Source organism: Peromyscus leucopus, chromosome 15 (genome assembly GCF_004664715.2).
Source record: "Peromyscus leucopus breed LL Stock chromosome 15, UCI_PerLeu_2.1, whole genome shotgun sequence".
NCBI classification, from domain to species: Eukaryota; Metazoa; Chordata; class Mammalia; order Rodentia; family Cricetidae; genus Peromyscus; species Peromyscus leucopus.
In genome coordinates, this window is record NC_051076.1 from 21,841,829 (window position 1) to 21,864,658 (window position 22,830).

The 22,830-nt window shown below is 36.8% G+C and overlaps 1 protein-coding gene across 4 annotated transcripts in view; it reads left to right on the forward strand.

Moving 5' to 3' along the window:
* Window positions 1-22,830, forward strand: part of Akt3 (AKT serine/threonine kinase 3) — a 244,883-nt gene that overhangs the window by 133,178 nt on the left and 88,875 nt on the right. For all 4 annotated transcript variants that reach the window (XM_028865526.2, XM_028865528.2, XM_028865530.2 and 1 more), the window contains one exon: window positions 13,922-14,033. In XM_028865526.2, coding sequence (XP_028721359.1) covers window positions 13,922-14,033 — 112 coding nt within the window. The remainder of the gene's footprint in view (window positions 1-13,921; window positions 14,034-22,830) is intronic.

Below are 22,830 nucleotides of genomic sequence, written 5' to 3' on the forward strand. Positions count from 1 at the left end.
CTCTGCCTCCCGAGTGCTGGGATTAAAGGCGTACGCCACCACCACCTGGTTGTAAAATGAATGTTTTCTATATAACCTATTTTTTCCTTGTTTTGAAAGTGGAAAATTATAGTCTTAAAACCACCCAAATCATCTTTAAGCCTGAATAAACATTAGATATAGATTTCAAATATGGATAAAAAATTAGTTCATGGTTCCAGTCAAGATATATGGGGAGAGAGATTTATGACTTAGCAATAACCCGGTACATCTAGAGAGCCATAAGCTGCCTACATAGCTGTGGATTATGAGAGTTCAGAAGAATTCATATTTAAAGGTTTGTTGATGGTTTTACTTGATGCCTACAGGATTAGAGCATGAAGTTTTTTATATAGGAATTTGACATAGAGACTGGATAGTATTAACATTGCACACATAGTAGGGGAAGAAAAAAATGGGTTAGTTGCCAAAATTAATTTTTATAGAAAACAAATGCCATAGAATTTAGGAAAGAAGCATCATGTATTAGCTATGGTTACTTAAGAGTTTATTTTTGAGTTGTTAACATGAGCCCTTGTAGCTCGAATTCTAATTGGTCTTAATAATAAAAACCTGAAATCAGATATCAGGGTGAAAGCTGAAAGATCAGAGAAGCAGAGCAGCCAGCCACTAGAAAGACTACTTACCTCTAGGAATCCTCAGACTGAAAGGGGCCAAGCTCCTATCTCCACCCTGCCTTATCACTTCCTCTCTCTGCCCAGCCATATCACTTCCTGTTTCTTCCTCCCAAGTGCTGGAATTAAAGGTATGTGCCACCACTGCCTGGCCTCTAGTGGCTAGCTCCGCACTCTGATCTCCAGGCAAGCTTTATTTGTTAGAGCACAAATAAAGTATCTCCAGAAGCTCTGGATGATAGGGCTTTGGAAGAAGGAAAGGTATTATTAATTACATAAGCATTTAAGTCAGAAATTAATACCTTGCTTGAGCAACTGGTTATATTGTGTGGTGGTAGATGTATATCTTCAAGCAAATAAACAGTCAGTCAGCTCTTTCTGTTACCAGCCAGCTCAGGTCTTTATTAATTTTCCTTAGATTATGTTAACAGTCTTCTAATTGGTTTCTTATGTTCAGATAGTCTCTTTTCTGCAATACTTGGAAGCAATGCAAGAATGTTGTGCAAATACCATAACTTCTCTCAGAAAAAAAAAATCTTAGAGTTGCTCCATTTTTCACATGGGGAAGCTGAATTATTACTGTTTTTTTTAATTATCCATACACACTTGTAAAAATAAAAATTATATCAATATTATATATTTTCAATATTTCTATGTTTTTAATATTCCATAATTTTGTTGTGCTAGTGGTGGAGATCGAACCCAGGACCTAACACACATTTGGAAACTGCTGGTGAGGTACCTAGCCCTCCACAAATGTTTTTTATGTAGATTGCCACATTCTGTTAAGTTCAGTGCCATGCACATTCATAAGTGGTTTTACTCTGAATTCCTTCTTAGACTATTTTATATACTTAATCCTTTGAAGACTGGATGTGTTCTTATTCCCATTTGTGAGTAAACTTTTAGATAAATAGGAAATTAAGTCTAATAGTAGGTATATCTCACTATAAGAAATAAGATGCTTTATTTAAAAATAAATCAGAAAGTGACAGTGTAAGTCTAGTCAGATGGCTTTTGAAGGATCAGGTTTCTGCAGATTGAGTGCCCACATGACAAATGTTGCCCCTGGATAGTCAGAAGTTGCCTTTTTCTTTTCACAATATTTCAGTGTCTTTCTGAATCTTTTAAAAGAAACTCTGGCTTACTATCTATTGGGAAGACATTAAAATTAAATTGTTTGTAATTGAATCGCTTACTGTTGCTTTAGAAAGGGAAAGGATGTGATAGGTAATGGTTTTAAGGAAAGCAGGCCAGGACTGGTAAGCCCCATCATTTTGCAACCTGTGATACCAGGATGGAAGTAGACTCTAGCAGAAGCAGCTTCCTCTGTTCCTAGTCTTGTCTTTCTGCCACAACGTTCCCACAGTGATCGGTCTGAAATTGTTACTGAATTACTTTGAAGTACTTTTGACATTAACTTTTTCCTTGTTTGCTCTTGTGTTCCTAAATAACAACTTTGCATACATATACTCTGTGAAACTGCTTATCATGTGTGTTAACATAATATATATGTATTATCAAATTTAATCTCTATAAGAACAGAGCTAGGAGAGTGGAAACCATATTACGAGACCTATTAGAGTACTTTAAGGGGTGATCCAGGTAGTCAATGGCTGTCTCTTGATGGCAGTTACCAACAGGATAGATGAACTTGCTAGTGAGAGTGAAGGCAAGCAAGCAAAAAGCAAAAGCTTCTTTCTTTCCTGTCCTTTTATGTGGGCCACCACTAAAAGGTGTGGCCCAGATTTAGGGTGAGTCTTCCCACCTTAAGTGATCTAATCAAGAAAAATCTCTCACAGGTGTGTCCAGCTGCTTGGTGTTTTAGTTTAGTTGAAAACCAAGATTAGCCATAACAATATGTAATATGTAAATACGTATTTTAGGAAACATAAGTTCTAGTGAATATTTAGAAAGTTTTTATTGGGAGTGTTGTGTTCTCAACATTGTACTGAGTACTCAGAGAAATAAAGAAGGAAGAAACCGACTTTTAAAAAAATGTTACTACGAGCCACACCCTTTTAGATAATGTTATCTCATTTAATCCTTCCAGCAATGCTATGAGGTAAATAACAGTGTTTTCCATTTGAAAAGGTTCATAGAATTGTGACATGCTTATTTGATAGTTTTCAGCGCCAGAAGTTCTGTGCGTGACTAGCACAATGCAAACTTGGAATTCTGTGTTAACTTCAGTACTCCACAGATAGCAGGTAATAGTCATTGGATCTAAAGAATTTGGAATATAGTAGCAAAAATGCTCTGTGACACTTGGGATTAGTGCTTGAAATGTTTTATGATTAAAATCTGGAGTAGGTTTTATAATTAAAACACGAAGTTTAAGAAAGGAAGATTCATTAGAGAGTGAGATTGTTAAGAGAAATAGTAACATTTTAAAGGACAGACTGAATATTAGGTAACAGTACTAATCTAATTAAAAAAATAATTTCTCAGAAACTTGGGCTGAATATCTTTCCTCTTGAATTAACTGGATATGGAATGCTCAGGAATGAATCAGAGCTCCATGGTATATTGTGGCTGCATTCCTGCTGGGCTACTCTTGGCCTGGCTCCAGAGAGTAGCACCTAGCTGTAATTTTTTTTTTTTTTTTTTTTGTTTGTTTAACTGATACCTTTTGTTTCTCTTGCCACCCTATGTGAGTCTTGTGTCAGAGTCTCCCAAGGATACAAAGGCCTATGCAAAACTTGGTTCAGGAAACCTGGCAAACCATAGTACCTGGTAAATCCAGGAATTTGCACTTGGCATTGTATTTTTGGGAGCTCCTTTCAGGTTGTTTTGAGCGTGTGGAAATCAACTTGCTAAAGTGTAAGTAAGCATTGAGAAAAATAAATGCCCTGGGCCAAGGGAAGTGCTTCAGTCCTTAGAGGCTGGATCCCCCTGCATCTTCGAAAGACTAGATTCATTCTTAAGGTGCCTCTGAGTCTTCTTTCCAAGTATCCATGTAAATCCACACACCTGTGCCGCAACACTTCGTGACAGTATGTCGTTTTCCTGTTTATATATAGAATAAAAAATACTGGAAGAAAAGGGTGTCTTAGGGTTATAATTGCTGTGATGAAACACCATAACAAAAAGTACCTTGAGGAGGAAAGGGTTTATTTCACTCACAGTTCCATATCACCATCAAAAGTAGTGAGGGCAGGATCTCAAGCAGGACAGGAACCTGGAGGCAGGAGCTAATGCAGAGGCCATGGAGAGGTGCTGCTTACTGGCTTGCTCCTCATGGCTTGCTTAGCTTGCTTTCTTATAAAATCCAAGGCCACCTGCTCTGGGGTGGCATCACTCACAGTGGGCTGAGCTGTCTCACATCAATCACTATTTCAGAAAATGCTCTACAGGCTTGCCTACATACTAGTCTTATGGAAGTATTTCTCACTTGGCATTCCCTCCTCTCAGGTGACTCTAGCCTGTGTCAAGTTGACATAAAATTAGCCATAGCAGTGGGATACCTTAAAGAAATAAACATGCCACTTGAAATAGTTAATAGATTGCGTTAATTACCCCAGATATTTGTTTTTCCAGAGCCAGAGTTAGGCCCTAGGAATTCTGTTAGCTTACCTGGTGTTTCGTATACAATTTCTCTAGTATCATTATTTATTGTCTTGTTTAGTAACTTATAAAATAATTTTATTGACACAGATAAATACTGCATTTCAAATCCCATCTTAAGGGCAATGTTTTAAAACTAAAAATGTTTTTAACTATAGTTTTTAGCTTAGAAAGGATAGATATCTCTTGAAATATTCCATTCATAAAACAAAACCTTTCTTTTCTGTAGGAATGGTGTAGTAACGTGGGTAGAGAGAGGATTTGAGCACTATCTAACCAATGTGTACAAAACAAGTTTCACATGGTAGACTTACTGTAGAGTTTGTTTTGCACTGAATTTCTTATTGATAGGTCAGTATATTTCAGTATTCAGGCCAGAATTTATTAAATGTATAAAGCCAACTTTTGATGCAGAGCAGGATCCTTGTATTGTTGTCTTTATGATACCCTTTCATATTTGAATGGTAAAAATAAATCTGCTTGTTACTTTCCAACTGCATTCAGTTCTGACCTGATAAAATCTATGTAAGATGTTTGGTTGAGTATATATACTTTTATCTGATTTAGTCCTTGACTATTGGTTTTCAGTAAATCATTTTTGCAGCTTAAACTTTTAGTTTCTAGAAAGTAGAGATTGTGTATGGTTTAAAAAATAATAATTAGAATCATGATTATATACCTATCATAATTGGTGCTTTAATTCCATATTAAAGTTTGATACATAGGGGATTTGGGAATTGAGTATGGAAAGAATTGACATTTAAAAAACCTACTATGTATTACTTATTTTACTTTTTATGAAGATATTTACCATAAGAAACATGGCTTAAATACTATTGCTTTTAAAGAAAAACTAGATAATAAAGCAGCTGTATAGAGAATTAAAATGTTCTTAGAGTCTCAAAGCAAGTAACTTTAACTCTTAGCTTTAATTCACTTTGATTATATGTGGAGTTACGATTCTTCAAGTAATGAGTAGTCAATACGCACAGAAAAATGTAATCTTCCTGGTATGATACATGGTGCATCCACTCAGACTCTTATATACTCAAAATACATTTGCGTATATAAGCCTATTAGGGTAGATCAGGGTGAATGTAGATATCACCATCAGGTCTCTGATTATTTTGTTTTTTTAAAAAAGAAAATACTGTGTTATTTTGAACAGATCGCATAACTGTCCTAAATCAGAATTTTGTCATATGTAGAATAAAGGAGTTAGTTGAATCATCTCAAAAGTCCTTATTTAAAAAAAAAAAATTCTTGATTTTAAATTTTTAAATCATTATACAATAGAGACTAATAATAATAAATTACCACGAATTAAGCACTTGCCTGTTACACATTGTACACATTCATTATTGCTTTTTTTTTAAAGCCATGTCTGCAGCATGGTGCTACCTGTCTGTCCCAATGATAGCTCTGGCCTTTGGGGACAGTACTCTGTTCTCCCTCTTTACTGCAGCATGCCCACCTGCCTAGAGCTTCAGGGTGAAGATTTTCTAGTGGGGACTTGAGAAGGTGAGGGCTTTCTGAGCCTGCCTCTTCACTAGTTTGTCAGTGTTAGGATCAAATCTCGTCACTCTCATCTAGGATATAAAGATACCTCTCGGAGTTTTCAGTTCCTCCCATTTGAGGCAAGTGAAACAATGCAGAGAAATCACTAATACATAAAGCTTTTAGCATTGCTCTTCCAATTACAAGAGAAGTCACAGCACAGACATTAAGTTTCAGAGGAAAGACCCTATGGATATTTGTGATAAATTTTATAGTTATCGTCATTTTTGCAAATTGTACTTGAGGTTCTCATGTTTTGTCGCTTCTCCAGAATTGTTAGTGCTAAATTACTGCCTTACTGCCCTCCTCCCATGTCTTTGTTGATTTAAAAACATTTGTTATATTTCTAGTAATGTTAAATGAGGCCTAAGGCCAGAGTGGAAGGAAGGGCCTTTCAACCTCAGTATTTAGAAACGATATAGAGGAATTGTTTTGGGTTGGAAATAATACATAATCAAGCAGATGCTAATGAAAAAATGCAATGCAGAGGAAGAGAAAAGAGATTGGGGTGCTGTTTGGAAGTTCCATAGAGGAGAGTACATTGCCCCTTTATTATAACAATGTTTCTGCACTATAATAAGGCCTTTCACTGCAAGTTCAGCCTTTTTCATTCATTTGTTTTGTGCTCTGCTTCCTCTGTTACTAATTGTCAGCACAATAGTCTTCCAACTATGAAGTCTCAGTGTCCTTTTGGACCAATTTGTCATTGTCTTTCTCTCTCACCCCCAACCCATGCACTCGGAATCTATTACCATGGTTGCATTTTTAGATATTTTGTATGTTTTAAAATGGCAGTGCTTTTGAAACATGCCAGAATAGTTCATGATAATTGAATCATCTAACTAGCAACAGTTACTGCTTCCAAAATGCATGCTGATAGTTTCTATTTCTATAGGCTATTCTAATAAGATAACTTAAAATATACATATAATATCTAAGCACTATTTCAGTCATTGTTTTTAAACTTCATTGTAATTTGTATTATTTACATATTTATTGTTTACCATGTGAACTGTTCCATGTTTTTGTGACTTTACAAAGTTGTATGTTACTTCCCCATCAATAACACCTTATTCTTACAAATAATTTTACTATGACTAAGCAATAAGCAAAATTGTCATAGACTGACAGAGCTGAATAAATTCTGGTGTAAGATCCAGAAATAGCTTAGTTGATAGACTTCCTTCCTAGAATTCACAAGGCCCAAGATTTAGTCCCAACAGCTTGTCACATTGGATCTGATGGTGCAGGGTTGTAATCTTAGCACTCATGGTAGAAATGCAAGATGACCAGAAGTTCAAGGTCATTTTCAGCTAAAAAGTGTGTTTTAGGCCAGCCTGGGGTACATGAGATCTTAAGGGGGAAAAGATACTCAACAGAAAAAAATATTTAAAGTAGTAAATTGCATTTTGTTATAAATGTCATTAATATATACACAAATGTAATACACAAAAAATACAACTTAAAGTTGTAGATTACTTATACATATTCTCAGATTTTTAAAGGCCATAGCTAGTCTATTGCAATAAATAAATTTAAAAAACACAAAAAAAATTGTGCCTAATTCCTTATTTTGAGTTTACTAAATGTTTGTGTTCTTATTAAGATTCTCTCAGTAAAGTATTGCATGTCACTTTTGTGTTTCAATTATTTTTTCAAACTTACCATAGTGTATTTTTTCTAGCAATTTTATATATGCAAAGAATGGTTATTCTAGAAAATTCTTAAGAGATGTGTTTATTTCATGAAAGGCAGGATGTGGTGGATAGACAGTATGAAAAATATTGATGGTGAAAATGCTGACTCTCAAAATGTGCTTTGGGTAAATAGTGGTGACTATGATAACCATATTCATTAAAGACAAATTTATTTTGAGAGGTTCAAAATTTAAAGCCACAAATAGTATACCATGCAACTCCCAAAATAGTAATTTAAATGGTATAGTTTGAAAAGTTTGGAATGTAGGTCATAAAGTGAAAAATACCTGCCAGAATAGAAAATAATGTTAGTAACCTGATCTTAGGCTCATCATTATTGACTATGTTATTCAATAAAGAATAAGGACTTATTTAATCCCCATTCTTCGATGTGAAAAAATATATGTTGTCTTTGGATAATAGGTAATTGGCTCAGATAGCTAGATAGCTCAGATAACTAGAAATGTAGACAAGTTTGGGAATCAGTTATTTGCCATTAGTAAGTAAACATGTTTATTGTCACCAACTTAATTGTTAATGTACAGGATGAGACCCAGCCACGAAAAGAATCCAAAGAGAATGATGTCTTTCTCCTTTACTCTACCTTACCTGAGAAACAATCAGTGCCCTGGAGCAGGATTCTGCCAGGAATATTCCAAAGAGAATGATGTCTTTCTCCTTGACTCTACGTTACCTGAGAAACAGTCAGTGCCCTGGAGCAGGATTCTGCCAGGAATATTCCTTACCCTATTCTTCCCTGTTAAGTATCAGAGCCAGGATTAAAAAAAAAAAAAAAAAAAAAAAAAGACCTCCAACCTCTTCTTTCCTCCAATATTGTTAGCAGATGAAAATTATCCTGGATTTCTTCATAAGAAAAAGATAACATAGATGGAGAGAAACCAAGCCCAGAGAAGGAACAGAAAGGGCAACAAGGTGGACTACGTCTAGCCTCCTTGTTTTCACAGATTACTCAGTTTTTTTTATTAAGAAACATTTTTCATTTACTTTACACATCAATCAAAGATCCCCCTCTTCCCTCCTCCTGCCCCACCCCCATTCTCTCCCCCTAACCTTCCTCTACTTCCCCCCACAAGAAGGCAAGGCCTCCCATGGGAGGCACATCCAGTAGAGGCAAGTCCAAGCCCTTCTCCCTGCCTCAAGACTGCATGAGGTATCCCATCATAGGTAGTGGGCTCCAAAAAGCCCCCTCATGCACCAGGAATGGATTCTGATTCTACCACCAGGGGCCCCCTCCAAGCAGATCAAGCTACACAGTTGTCTAGCCATGCAGAGGGCCTAGTCCAGTCCCATGCAGGCTCCACAACCATTGATCCAACTTTCATGAGTTCCCACTAGCCAACAAGGAAGATCCAAAGAGGGACACATGAATCACCCTGGGAAGGGGAAATAGATGAGATCTCCATGAGTGAACTAGGAGTGAGGGGTGGGTAATTGAGGGTAGGGGCTGGGAGATGAGAACATAAAGGAATGGGATGGTCGAGCTGGAACAGGGATGGAGTGGGAAAGCAATGATAGAGAGATACTATGATGGAGGGATATATCATGGGGATAGAGAGAAACCAGATGCTAGGGAAGTTGCCAGGAATCCCCAAGGATGACCCCAGCCTGGACTACTAGCAATTGTGGAGAGGGTGCCTGAACTGAGTGTCTTCACAGAGCTTTTCTCCAGTGACTGATGGAGGCAGATGCAAAGATCCACAACCAAACACCAGGCAGAGCTCCAGGAGTCCAGTAGGAGAGAGAGAAAGGAGGGATTCTGTGAGCAAGTGCATCAGGATCATGATGGGGAAACCTGCAGTGATTATCAAACAGGATTACTCAGTTTTTAAAGACAATCTTTTAGCACGTGTATTCTTTTCAGAAGAGCATGGGATTTGGATTCAGACAGCTCTAGGATACATCTTTAAACAGTTTCACACAAGCTGTGCATTTTGAATAAGTAGTTTAGCTAGTTGAACCTTATAGATTTGCTCATTTATAAAATGGAGCATAATAACAGTGTTTAGGTTTGTGCTTTGAGGTAGAAACATTCAGGAACCACTCAGTGTAGCATGTGGCCCATAATGACCATTCAGTGTTTGTGCTGGGATTGTTCTCCATTGGGCACCATTTTTACCTATCTTCAGTATATTAAATGAATATCTCTTAAGGTGGAATTATAATTGGACATCATGTCTTTTTGTCTGAACAGTAGTGAAAACATTAAAAGGAAATGTATTAAATAAAACGATATACTTAAAAGTTTAAAAATAAACTTTCAGTTGACATCATTTAATTATTCAATATAAACTATGTATATGTTTATGATAAATGGAATATATTATGATTTTTTACATTGGCTATCAGAATTTTTTGTTTAATCTTGAGTTCTTTGAGTGGTAGGAGGTGGTCTCAATCTGTATCCCTGGCTACCTTGGAACTCCCTTTGTAGACCAAACTAGCCTCAAACTTACAGAAATACACCTGCCTCTGCTTCCTGAGTAATAGAATTATAGATTTCTGCCACCATGCCCAGCCTCAGTAGAATATTTTTAAAATTAGTATTTAAAAGATTAAAAGGGTTGAAATAAAATCTTAAACTTTTTGATATAATCTGAACAGATGAATTCTCAAAATTTCTTTTGGAGATTATATATATTGATTTGGCATGTTACAGTCCTGTTAATTGGCTTTCAAGTTTGTAGAAAAATTAGAATTTTGAACAAACTTTGTCATCTGTGGTTCAGAATGGTGTAAAGTAAGCAGAGTATTTGAAATTCAGCTTGTAGTTGGTTACTCCCCAGAAGCTTAACTAGTGTAGCTGCCTAATGTAAGAGTCAGTTTAACAGACATTTGAAAGTAAGCTTCAGGTTGGAAGCAGATGCTCTTTGAGATGGTAAGACAGAGAGTGAGAAGAAAGATGCCCAGTGCCTTTCTCTGGGCTCCACATATCCACAGAGACACAGTCATACACATGTGTCACATATACTGTGCATACACACATGCCTGCACACAGGAATAATTTAAAAATTTGGTATTTGTATTCTAAATTCTAATATGTTTGCCTTTGTGAGTTGGAGGTTTTTCCCATACAGCTTTTAATATTGTTTCTTTGCATTGGATTATTTTACAGTTTGACTTTATTGTGTTTTGAATAGATTCCCATATCTGTTTGTGATTTTAAACATCTCTTGTGTTAGGCTATCTATAGATTTGGGAAGTTTTCTGCAATAATTTCATCAAATACATTTTTGGTACCTTTAATGTTTACCTCAGGTCTTTCTGTTCTATAGATTAATAGATTTGCCACCTTGATTGAATTTCAGAATTCTGAGATGTTTTGGTCCCCATTAAAATTTTCATTTCCAGTTTACCCATCCCCCTCATCAGTTTTCTTGTTGAGTTTTTCTTTTATTTTGCTTTTTTATAAATACTGTTGATTACTCCCCCTATGTTTTCTTTTTTTCTTTTTTCTCACATATTCCTGACTATGGTTTCTGGATTGAATTCATCTGCTTTCTTTTAATACCTTTTTGTGTCTTTTTTTCTGTAAACTTACGATATTTTCATCTCCCATTTTTATATTTTAGTTTATTGTACTTTGGTAGTTCATGTGTCACCAATCATTTCGGGGAATCATGATACCTTAGTTTTTCACATTTCTTGTGTCTCTGTGCTATAATTTGCATGTCTCTTAGTGTGGCTTTTTCTTATGGTTTTATTTGATGATCATATCCAGCAACTACTCTTGAAGGCTTAATCTCTAGTACAACTTAGAGAGCAAAAACCAAGCTACTTTAACAGCATCAAGTCATAGAAATACAGACATATGCTTAATGTCTATTAAAGCCTACTAATATACCAGTGGCCATAAAACAGCAAATGGAAACTACTATAATGTACTATCAAGTTAAAAATTTAGTAGAATAAGTATGGACATAATTATTACAGTAAAGTCAGTATCTTTGTTACTTTTCTACTGTAGTGACAAAACACCATGACCAAGGCAATTTACCATTTAATTTGGGTCTCACAGTTCTGAGGTTTAGAGTCCATGACCATCTATCTATACAGGGACCATGGTAGTAGGCAGGCAGGCAGGCAGGCAGGCATGGTGCTGGGGCACTAGCTGAGAGTTTACATGTGAACATCTGATCCAGAAGCATGAGGTGGATGGGAGGGAGGGAAGGGGGAGAGAGAACACACACACACACACACACACACACACACACACACACACACGCACACCACACCGAGAGAGAGACAAAGAGACAGAGACAGAGAGATGTAAGCTTTTGAAACCTCAAAGCCCAGCCCTACAGACATACCTTTTCCAACAAGGCCTTTCTAATCCTTCCCAACTTTGAACCAAGCATTCAAACAAATGAACAGATGGGGGTATTCTCAGTCAAGCTACTACAGTCAGGCACAGGACAGAAATAGAAGAGAAGAAAGGTTAAATAAATTAAAAGTAGAAATTGAAAAGAATATTATGAAGGGTTAGAAAAGAGCAAGAGATTAAGGGGAAAAAGAAGAAGAAAAGATTTACTAATGATGAAGTTTTCATAAACAAAATTAGGTAAATGAAGGAAGAGAAGTAAAGAAAAAATGTAAAAATGTATTTTTTAATTCAATGCATTCAAGTTAAAATATTATTAAAATTAGAGAATGGGAGTCAGGAGGGAATTATACAGAAGCAAAACAGAAGATCAGGAGAAGGAAAAAGGGTGAGCAACAATGAATTATATAAAATCAGAGTACTATATAAAAAGGAAAAGTCAAAAGCATAATGTAATAAATATACTAAATAAAAATCTTAATAAAATTTATTTAAAAAAATGGAAGGCAAAGATGAAAAGAAGAGGTGAAATATCCATCAGCTTCTTTGTGTGTCTTTGGAAACTGTAGCGTGCCAGGTGTGTATATAGGGAGGGTCTTTTGAAGTTCTGGTGTATGCTTTTATTGAGTCTGTACTGGATAAGTGTCTGATGTCTATCAAAACTGTCTTCACTTCGATAGCTTCCATTCTTGGTCATATGCTAGGATTTCTACACACCAAACTTAACTTTGCAGCCTGTGGGCTGGGCAGGTTATCACACCTTATCAAAATACTACCCTTTTCTTGGTTTATATGCTCCAGAAGTGGCTAATATCTAGCTAGTGGTTGTATTCCAAGTGTGTTGAAACTATTGGAGTCAGCTTTAATACTGGGCTTTTTGCAGGCAGAATACCTGCCTTTTGTACCTTTAAGATAGGTGGCTCCAGAGTTTTATTTCCTGCAGATCTCAGGCTTAGAGCTCTTGGTCTCTCCAAGGTGATTTTCAGTTAATGAGATCTGTTCCCAACACTTCCTCATCTTATTGGAGCCTCTTGCTCTACACTCTGCTACTTTTCAGTGTCTGATCCTTATTCTATATAACTGTCCTACCATGGGATTGTGGTAGGCCAAATTAAGACTCCCTGATCTATGGTTGCTCCCTTTATACAGTCTCCCAGGATAGCTCAGTTTCTTGTTTGTTTGTTTTGACAGTAGGTTCTCTTTTAAGATGGTGCCTTGCCACTGTCTTAACAGTCTAATAGAATAACACAATAGGGTTTCTCTCTACCCCTGAACCATCACCTGAAACAATCACTGTCTTATCAAACTCATAATTGGGTTCTAGGCTTGTGAGGGTTATGAGCTCTAAGGGTTAGACTACCCATGTCTTACTTGGCTTGCCTTTTAGAAGTGGCTTCTGCTTTCCTTTCCATTGTGGGACTCTAAAATTCATATTTTTAACCATTATACCATGCTTTTTTTTCTTTGAAGTTTTCCTAGATATTCTTTGAACAGAATCTGATCAGTTCATGACTGACTGATTCTAGTGACTGTGGATACCAAGAATTACAAGCAGTTTATTTTTTTTTTTTCAGAAGACTTCATAGGGTAAAATCTACCTTCTTAAGATGTTTGATACTATAATATGATGTCAAGTGAAAAACAAAGGGCATAATTATAAATAAGGAAACTATAGAGGGGGAAATGGCAAGTCTGTGTCCCAAAGTAAAAAAATAAATAAGTGAATAAATAAATAAGGAATAGGTATGATTTCACCTAGACCTTAAAGGGTTGGTTGGTATTGCTACGACAGTTGAGGCTTGCAGATTGATAGAAGTCAAATGAATAGGTGTTTCAGATAGTAGAAGCCGCTGAAGCAGAGTTAAGGGGACAAGAAAGAACAAGATGGGTTTGGGAAAAATTGAAGAGTGCCATTTAGCTGGTTGAACTGGTCATAGTGGTGATGGTCTGGAAAGAAATACTAAGGTCAGGTTGTGAATAACCTTGAATCTGTGAAAAGCTGTCAGTTGCAGTAGGTTCTGTTTAGAATAGCACTATGTAGTTGTTGTCTATTTACTTAATGGTTTAAGTACTTGTGTATTTAAAGAGATATTTGACTTTACTTATAGAATGCCAGTTAATGAAAACAGAGCGACCAAAGCCAAATACATTTATTATCAGATGTCTTCAGTGGACCACTGTTATAGAGAGAACATTTCATGTAGATACTCCAGAGGAAAGGTAAGAGACTTGTTTATTTATATTAGGTTAAAAAATAGTCTAAAGATGTGCTTGTAGCTATATTATTATTTGTTAGATATAAATACATTTGCAGCGTGTTATACTTTATTGTTCTGTTTCTGTTGTCTTGCATGTTTAACTGGGACTGGAAAATGATAAATCATCCTTGGACTACTTTAAAATAAACTTTTTCAGAGAAAACAGTTATACAAATATTTTTAAAACTTGAACACAATTATATACAAATTATCTTTTTATAATATTTACAGTTGATTATACTCTATTTTGAAATTCTGAATGAAATACAGTAGTAAATGGATTTAAGGAGCATTCCTGCCTGGATGCATATTAGCTTCAGTTGGTTGCCTGCAATATTACATTGAGAAGGATTCTGAGATTTGTGTCTTAAGTTTAGAATACTAGTAAATTATATGATCGGTTAATTGACTGATTGTCTTGTCACTGACGGGAGCACAGCAGCATGATACGGATCAGCTCTGTGCCGTTCATGGGGCCATAGTTCCAGTCTTTAGATCTAGACTGGTTTTGTACCTAATTCCCACTTTCTAGTTCTATCTTGTCTGATGGCTTGTTAATGAGTTAGGTCTGGCTACCTCAAGCACAAAGTTATTTTTCTACAGATGTTAGTATAATATATTTGACCCCAATCAACAACTTTTTAAAATAGGATGTTAATAGCCTTCTTTTCTAATGGATAACTTATTCTAACAGGCTTCTCTAAGAATTTAGTGAAAACAAAATAATCTTTTAAAATCCTAATAAATGATCAATGACAAAAAAGTTTTTGTTGTTTTTAAAATACTGTATATTGAACCAAGGGTTTGCACAGGCTAAGTGAGTGCTCTATCATTGAGCTACAGACCTAGCCCTAGCACTTTTTATCCAGAATTTTTATTTTAATAATACTTTCAATCATTAAATTGTGATTTGTCATTACTCTAGGGTATATAAAAAAATACTAATTTGACACTGATAATAGTTTATTTATTTATTTATTTAGTTTTTCGAGACAGGTTTTCTCTGTGTAGTTTTAGTGCCTGTCCTGGATCTCACGCTGTAGACCAGGCTGGCCTTGAACTCACAGAGATCCGCCTGGCTCTGATTTCAGAATGCTGGGATTAAAGGCATGAGCCACCACTGCCCCAGCTAGTTTATTTTCTATACATTTAATATTATTCTTTATTTTGCGGTGCATACAGGCTTGTGTGTCTCCCCTCCCCAATTTTCACTTTTGTTTATGTTGAACTTTATTCTTATCTACCCTAGGCCTTCTGCACACAGAGTTCTTCATTTGCTTGTGCTCCACATAGAGCTGTAGTCATGATTATTCTAGTATCTTTTGGGTCTTAGTGTCAAGCAACAGTTTTCCCCCAGCACTTACTTTGGTAGGCTAGCAATGTCCCTTGGCTGCATAGTTACATGGCTGTGTTTCTTTTTCTTTTTCACTTTATGTGTTTATGTATTTTGCCTGTATGCATGTTTATGTACCATTTATGTGTACTTCCCATGGAGACCTGAAGAGGGTTTCAGATCTCTTGGAACTGGAGTTACAGACAGAAGGTAGTTAGCTCCCCTGTGAGTGCTAGGAATCAAACCTGGGACTCGGGAAGAGCATCTGTAGATGAATTTTTAAACAGTTTTATTAAATAAGAAACACAGAGACAAATAAAGGGGTGCAGCCCATAGAGATCAGAGCAATAGCCACCAACTAATCCTAGCTCACCATGTCGCTGTAGCTTCCCAAGAGAGCTTCTTCCTGTCTAACCTGCGCCTTTATTGCCTTGCTGTTCTGCCTTCTCATTGGCTCTAAGCCCAGCCACATCACTTCCTCATCACTGCCTGTCTATACAGACCTTCAGGTCTCTATGGTTGGTACTGGGATTAAAGGTGTGTGTCATCACCCTTGGCTGTGTCCTTGAACACACAGAGACTGCCTGCTATGTGATTGGATTAAGGGTGTGTGTTACTACCACCTGACCTCTGTTTATGGCTGGCTATGACCTCTGATCTCCAGGCAAATTTTATTTATTAACATACAAATAAAATACTACATTTTAGCACAAATAAAATATCACCACAAGCAGCTAGTGCTCTTAACCACTGAGCCATCTCTCTAGCCTCTCCCCAGTTTTTTAACCAAGTATATCATTACTATAACCTTTATTTGCTTTTATAACCTTGACAGCAAGGATCATTCATCAGTTGATAGACATTTATCTTGTTTTGTTTTATTTATTTTTCTTGAAAGTATTCAGCACACAGTTCAGGATGTGATGACAAAGTGCTTGCTAGATGATTGAATTAATGCAATGCTACCCTGTTATCATATTTCTCGGAAAGTGTTATTTTGAGTGAACTTTTAACATTCACTGAAGCTTGATTTGTTTTTGAGTTGTTGTTCCCAAACCTGAATCTAAGCCAGATCTTTTCAATTTGAGGTGGGAGGACTTAGACAGTGTCTTGTTCTGCAGTCCAGGTTGGCCTGAAACTTAACTGTGTTACCCAGGCTCACTTCAGATTGTGATAGTCCTCTGCCTTAACTTCCTGAGGGCTGAGATAGATAAGAGATAGATACATCCTTAAACCTCTAAAATCCTTTGACTTTCCTGCAATATCAATCTACTCATCTGAAGAATCAGTTTTCACTTATATTTAAGGAAATGGGAATTAGTCTATTGAGTGTGCTGTTGGAGTATGCTTGTCTGCATTCCTGAGGCATCTACTGTCTGGAGGTTTCATAGAGCTCTCATCTAATGTCAGCAAGGACTTAGAGGTGCTTGGGGTTAGAAATTCTCTTTGTAATATTCTGGCCCTAGTCTGAAATTCTTTTGTGTTGTAAACTAGATGGATCTCTCTAGTGTGTGCTACATTTATTTCAATGGATAATACAAGATTATGCATTTTTTTCTATGTGGAGAGTCTAATGTCTCAGATCTTACTACTTCATTCTTTTTTACAATTATTAAATCATGTACATGTGTGTGGGGGGGCTTTTAGATTTTCATTTTCTTTTTTGCCTTCATTTTTCTGTTGTCTTTAATAGTACTCTTGGCTTTAATTAGAAAAACTTTATTAAACTTTAGCTTGAAGCAATTTTCCATATTATCTTTTGTTGTCTAAATAAAAATGTTGTTAGATATTTTACTGCATTTTTTTTTATTTATTTATTTTTTTTCGAGACTGGGTTTCTCTCTGTAGCTTTGCGCCTTTCCTGGAACTTCGCTTTGGAGACCAGGCTGGCCTCGAACTCACAGAGATCTGCCTGCCTCTGCCTCCCGAGTGCTGGGATTAAAGGCGTGCGCCACCACCGCCCAGCAGCATTTTTGTTTTTAAAATTAAGTTTATGTTAACTTATAGTTGAAAACATAAAATTATACATATTAGTGGATACAATCTCATTTTAATGCATATATAAATTTTTATATTTCCTCAAACATTTATTTAAGATAATTATTCGAATGCACAGTACATTCCTATCTGGTCATCCCACTGTTCACTACATGGTGTAACTTCTTCTCCAGCTGTACTCCTATGCAGTAATCAGCCTTTCACCATCCTCTGTCCCTTCTCACAGTCTCTGTAGCCTTTGCCCGTCACCGTCCTCTCCTTTAGACTCCTCATATCCATGAGATAATGTCCTTTCAGGGCCAGCTCTCTTAGCATAATGAGCTCTAGTTCCGTCCATGTTGCCTTAAAGGACAGGAGTAAAGAATATTCTACTGTGTGTGTGTGTGTGTGTGTGTGTATACATATATATATATATACATATACATATATACATATATATGTTGTATTTTCTTTATTCATTCATCAGTTGATAGACACTTAGGTTATTTTCACCTGTTGATTTGTGTGAATAGTACTACTATGAACATGGTCAAGCAATTGCTTTTTTGAATGACCACTTTAATTCTTTTAGATAAATGCCCAGAAATGGGATGGCTGGATCATGGGGTAGTTGTTAAAGTGTTGAAGGATTTGCATACTCCTTTCATGACACTTGCCACTAGTACCCCTACTGACACCTGCCTTCATCTTTTTCCTTATTACAATGTCCTTTGCAGCAAGGTGTGAGATACAGTCTACGACTTGTATTTGTCTGATGATGGAAATGCTAAGAACAACCTTTGTATATCTGGGGATCTTTTTTATGGCCTTGGAGAACTGCCCACTTAAGTCTTTTGTATGTTTTTAATTGGATTACTTATTTGGTTTTTGTTTGTTTTGGCCTATTGAGTTGTAATAGTTTCTAATCAAAATTTTAGAACTTATCCACTTTCTTTCTCTTTTGGGGAAAGGTGCATGGGGACACAGAGTTTCATTATGTCAAGGTATAGCTGTAGCTAGTCTGGAACTGGTTGTGTAGATCAGTCTGGCTTCAAACTTGGAGAATTTCTTTTAAACAAAACAAACAAAAACCTTTTCATGTATATATTTCTCAGACACTTTGACCCATTTCTTGGGTCTCATTTTCATTCTGCTGTTTCCTTTGCTTTACAGAAGATTTTTAAATTGGTGTTCATTTTGCAGTCTATACTTTTGGTGTTATAGTCAAAGATCACTGCTAAGACAGGTGTCATGAAGATAGCACCTATGTTTCTTTTAGCTTTGTAGCTTTTAGTCTTTATTTTGAAGTATGTATCTGTGGTTTAAAATAAGATTCATATTTTATCCTTTTTCATTTTGACACCCATTTATTCCAAAACTATTTGTTAAAGATGCTCCCCTTTTGGTTTATGTGGTTTTGGCACCCTTTAAAAGATGGCCATGTACGCATGGTTTTACTCTTCTATATCATCCTGTATTTTTATTCAGGCTCCATAGTGTTTCAGTTACTGTGCCTTTAAAATTGTGTGTGTGTGTGTGTGTGTGTGTGTGTGTGTGTGTGTGTGCGTGCGCGCGCACACGTGTGCATGTGCATGCACTCTTTGAGCATTTCATAAATGTATAAATTATTTTGATCACAACCACCCTACTCCCTGCTTCAAGTCACCATGGATCACCCTCCACTCTGTAACCCTTCCAAACTTCATGTATTCATTTTTTAAAAAAGTAATTCATTGAATCCAGTTAGTACCACCAATGTGTTCATGGGTGTGGGGATGTCTAATGCAGACCATTCTTCTGAAGACAACTGACTTTCCTTCCCCAGCAACCTTCAGTTGCCCAAGCTTCTCAGCTGGATATGAGGCCTCATGATCTCCCAGTTCATGCTGTGGTGTTGACTGGCCTTATCTTATACAATCAGCCATCATTGCTGTGAGTGCAGCAGGCCTGTCAGGTCCAGCAGGCACTGTTCTCCCCATCCTTCCCTACTTAGGACTCTAACAATCTTTCTGTCCTCAATTCCTCATTGTTCTCTGAGCCTTACAGGGAAGGGGTGTGATATACCTGTCCCATTTAAGGATAAGCACTCCATCCATAGTCACTTATTCTCTACATTTTTGACCAACAATAAATCACTGTTTTAATGTCTGTCTTAGTTAGGGTTTCTATTGCTGCGAAGAGACACCATGACCACATCTTATAAAGGAAAGCATTTAGTTGGGTCATGGGGGAAAGCATGGTGGCATACAGGATAACATGGTGCTAGAGAAGGAGCTGAGAGTTCTACATTTGCAAGCAGTAGGAAGAGAATGAGCTTCTAAGCCTTGCTTGAGTTTTGAGACCTAAAAGCCTGCCCGTAGTGACACACCTCCTTCAGTAAAGCCACACCTACTCCAATAAGGCCACATTTTCTAATAGTGCCACTCCCTATGGGCCTGTGGGGCCATTTTTATTCAAACCACCACAACTTCCATTCACTATAAAAAGAAGCTTTTCTTACGAAGACTGCTCTAATCTTTGAGTATAAAGATATGTTTAGAAGACAGTTGGATACTATGCTTAAACAAAATAACAATAATACATTCTCCCTTAGAGCCCGTGAGCTACCTGGCAGTGGTCCTTGGCTAGGTTTACAGCAGCAAACATGAGTTCCCTCCTGTATAGTGGTCCTTCAATCCAGTCAGAACGTAGTGGATTACTTCCGTAACATTCACATCACTATTGCACCTATGGGAATATCTTGTCAGAATGGTTATTGTAACTCACAGAGTTCAGTTTGGAAAGACAGTTGTTGATTTTCTTTCCCAGTAGACTGCATTGTCTCTTTTAGTAACTGTGAAAGCTAGCCTTTAGGAAGGACTTCTAGGTTAGTACCAGCTTGATTTCTCCTTGTCCTGTCTGAAAGTTATGAAGTAATTATAAACATTCTTAACAGTTACATTGTATCTAACTAGGTCTGAAATTGTCCAGTGTTTCATATATAATGTTGAAGAATCATCTAAAATTTAAGACAATGTGGTTAAAAATACAAAGACAAATATTCTATGGAATTAGATTCATAGGGGATACAGATAATAGAATTATTTTACAGTGATTAAAATTACTAAGCATGTATGTATGTATGTATGCTTAAGGCTGGGGAATTGACAGAGAAATTATAAAAAAGAAACAGTCTAAAACTGCTGTAAGACTTTTGTAATTCTGATTTCTAGTGAATGGTTTTAATTGTAAGTTATAGGCCTCACATTAGTGAACCTGAAGACCTATAAGAAGAGACTACCCAGCAGGAAGCATACAGAGATAGGACAGAAAGTAAAAACTGATAGTAGAATGGAGGGCAGATTATGCAATGAGGAGGTCTTAGAGATCATTGAACTTTAAAGTAATTTGAGAGAATGAGGCAGGAAGAATTTAAATTAACAGTGCATGAAATTTTTCTACAATGTCTAAAGATACAATTCTACAGGGCCAAAAGTTCTACAAATACCAAGTGAGTTAAATACAAAGAAAATTCCTAGTCCAATAAGATTGGTTGTTTTTGTTTGTTTGTTTGTTTGTTTGGTTTTTCAAGAAAGGATGTTTTCGTTATGGTTTCTATTGCTGTGAAGAGACACCAGAACCAAGGCAACTCTTATAAAGGGAAACATTTAACTGAAGTAGCTTACAGTTCAGAGGTTCAGTTCATTATCATCATGGTGGGGGAGCATGCAGTCATGCAGGCAGACACGGTGCTGGCTACGTCTTGATCAGAAGGCAACAGGAAGTAGTCTGTCTGTCACACTGAGTGTAGTTTGAGCATAGGAAACCTCAGAGCCCACTCCCACAGTGAAGCACTTCCTCTAACAAGGCCACACCTCCTAATATTGCCACTCCTTTTGGGGCCGTTTTTCTTTCAAACCACCCCCCAGGGTTTCTCTGTTTAGTCCTGGCTGTCCTGGAACTTGTTTTGTAGATCAGGCTGGCCTTGAACTCAGAGATAACGCCTACCTCTGCCTTCCAAGAGCTGGGACTAAAGGCGTGTGCCACCACCCCTGGCTGTCCAATAAGGTTGTTAAATACCACAGTGAATGGGAAAGATTTTTTTCTTTTCCTCAGAGGAGCAACAGTTAGGTCAAAAGGTAACATAACAATAGGAAAAGCTCATGAAGGAACCTACTGAATGAAATAGTAACTGGGGATAATGAATCATGCCCTCAGTGCTGAACCAAGTGAGTGCCACAAAACAACATGTTCCAAGAATGGAAGTAAAATTAAAATATTTTTAGTTAGAGGGATCACTGAGATGGCTCAGTAGGTAGACTTAAAAAAAAAAAACCATCACATTTTAGGGAAGAATTATATCAAATAGGTAGTATGTGTGCAAATAAACTTTAGTTGTAGTTTCAAAAAGCATTTAACTGAACTTCTTTACTTTTTCATTTTTTTAAAAAAATTGATTTTTTAGATAGTAATTTAATTTTTTAAGACTTTCATAAATGTATTTTAGTCATATATACTTTTCATTCATCCACCAAACCCCTCCCAGGTTCATGTCTTTCTCCTCCATACTCACTTGTATTTTGTGCTCTCTATTCTTCTTTAGAAGGTACTATATAGCAGTAAATAGCCTGGTCCTCCGGCTGCTGTAGTCTTTCCACCCTCTTTTCCATGATGTTCTGAGTCTGTGCATAGGAATTGTATTGTAAATGTATTAATTGCGGTTGGGCACACTGTGGTCAGTTGTTCTCTGAATTTGAACGAGTTGTGACTTTCAGTAATAGTCTCCATCTGCTGCAAAGAGAAGTTTCTTTGACGAGGGGGAGGTGAGAGCTGCACTTATCTATGGTCCTAAGGATAAGTATTTAGAATGCACTTAGAGGAAAATAGTCATAGCAGAGTCTCCTCTAGGGTCCGTGACCTCAGCAGCCACAGATAGATTGCTGAGTTTACAATGCAAGGCATAAATTTCCTAATATTGAGTAAATGTTAAGTCCAATTGGATGGCCATTGTTTACTCCTAGAATATAAGTGCCAGTATTGCACCTTTCAGAGTATCTTGCAATTTTGGTCATTGTGATTCACAGGCATTACAGCTAAATAGGACTGTTGATTACTTTCTCAATCTGGCAGCTTGTATAGCTCCTTTCAGAACTATGAGAGCTAGTTCTCAAGGAGGGGGCTTCCATGTTAGGTTATGGCTGATTACTCTAAATCCTGTGTCTTAAGTGTGTAGTGTCTTTAGCAGCAGAGTTTTGCCTTCCTTTTCTGGAAGGCAGTGAAGGGCTACAGCAATAGCCTATATTATCTGGGGTCTCTTGGACTCCTCTTCTAGTAGCTCAGAAGGGGGTTTTCTGAACCTGGCACCAAGGTAGGGGTGTGTGTGTGTGTGTGTGTGTGTGTGTGTGTGTGTGTGTTAGTGTTAAACTTCCTTTTATTTATTCTTTGTGTCTTTTACATCATACACCTCAAT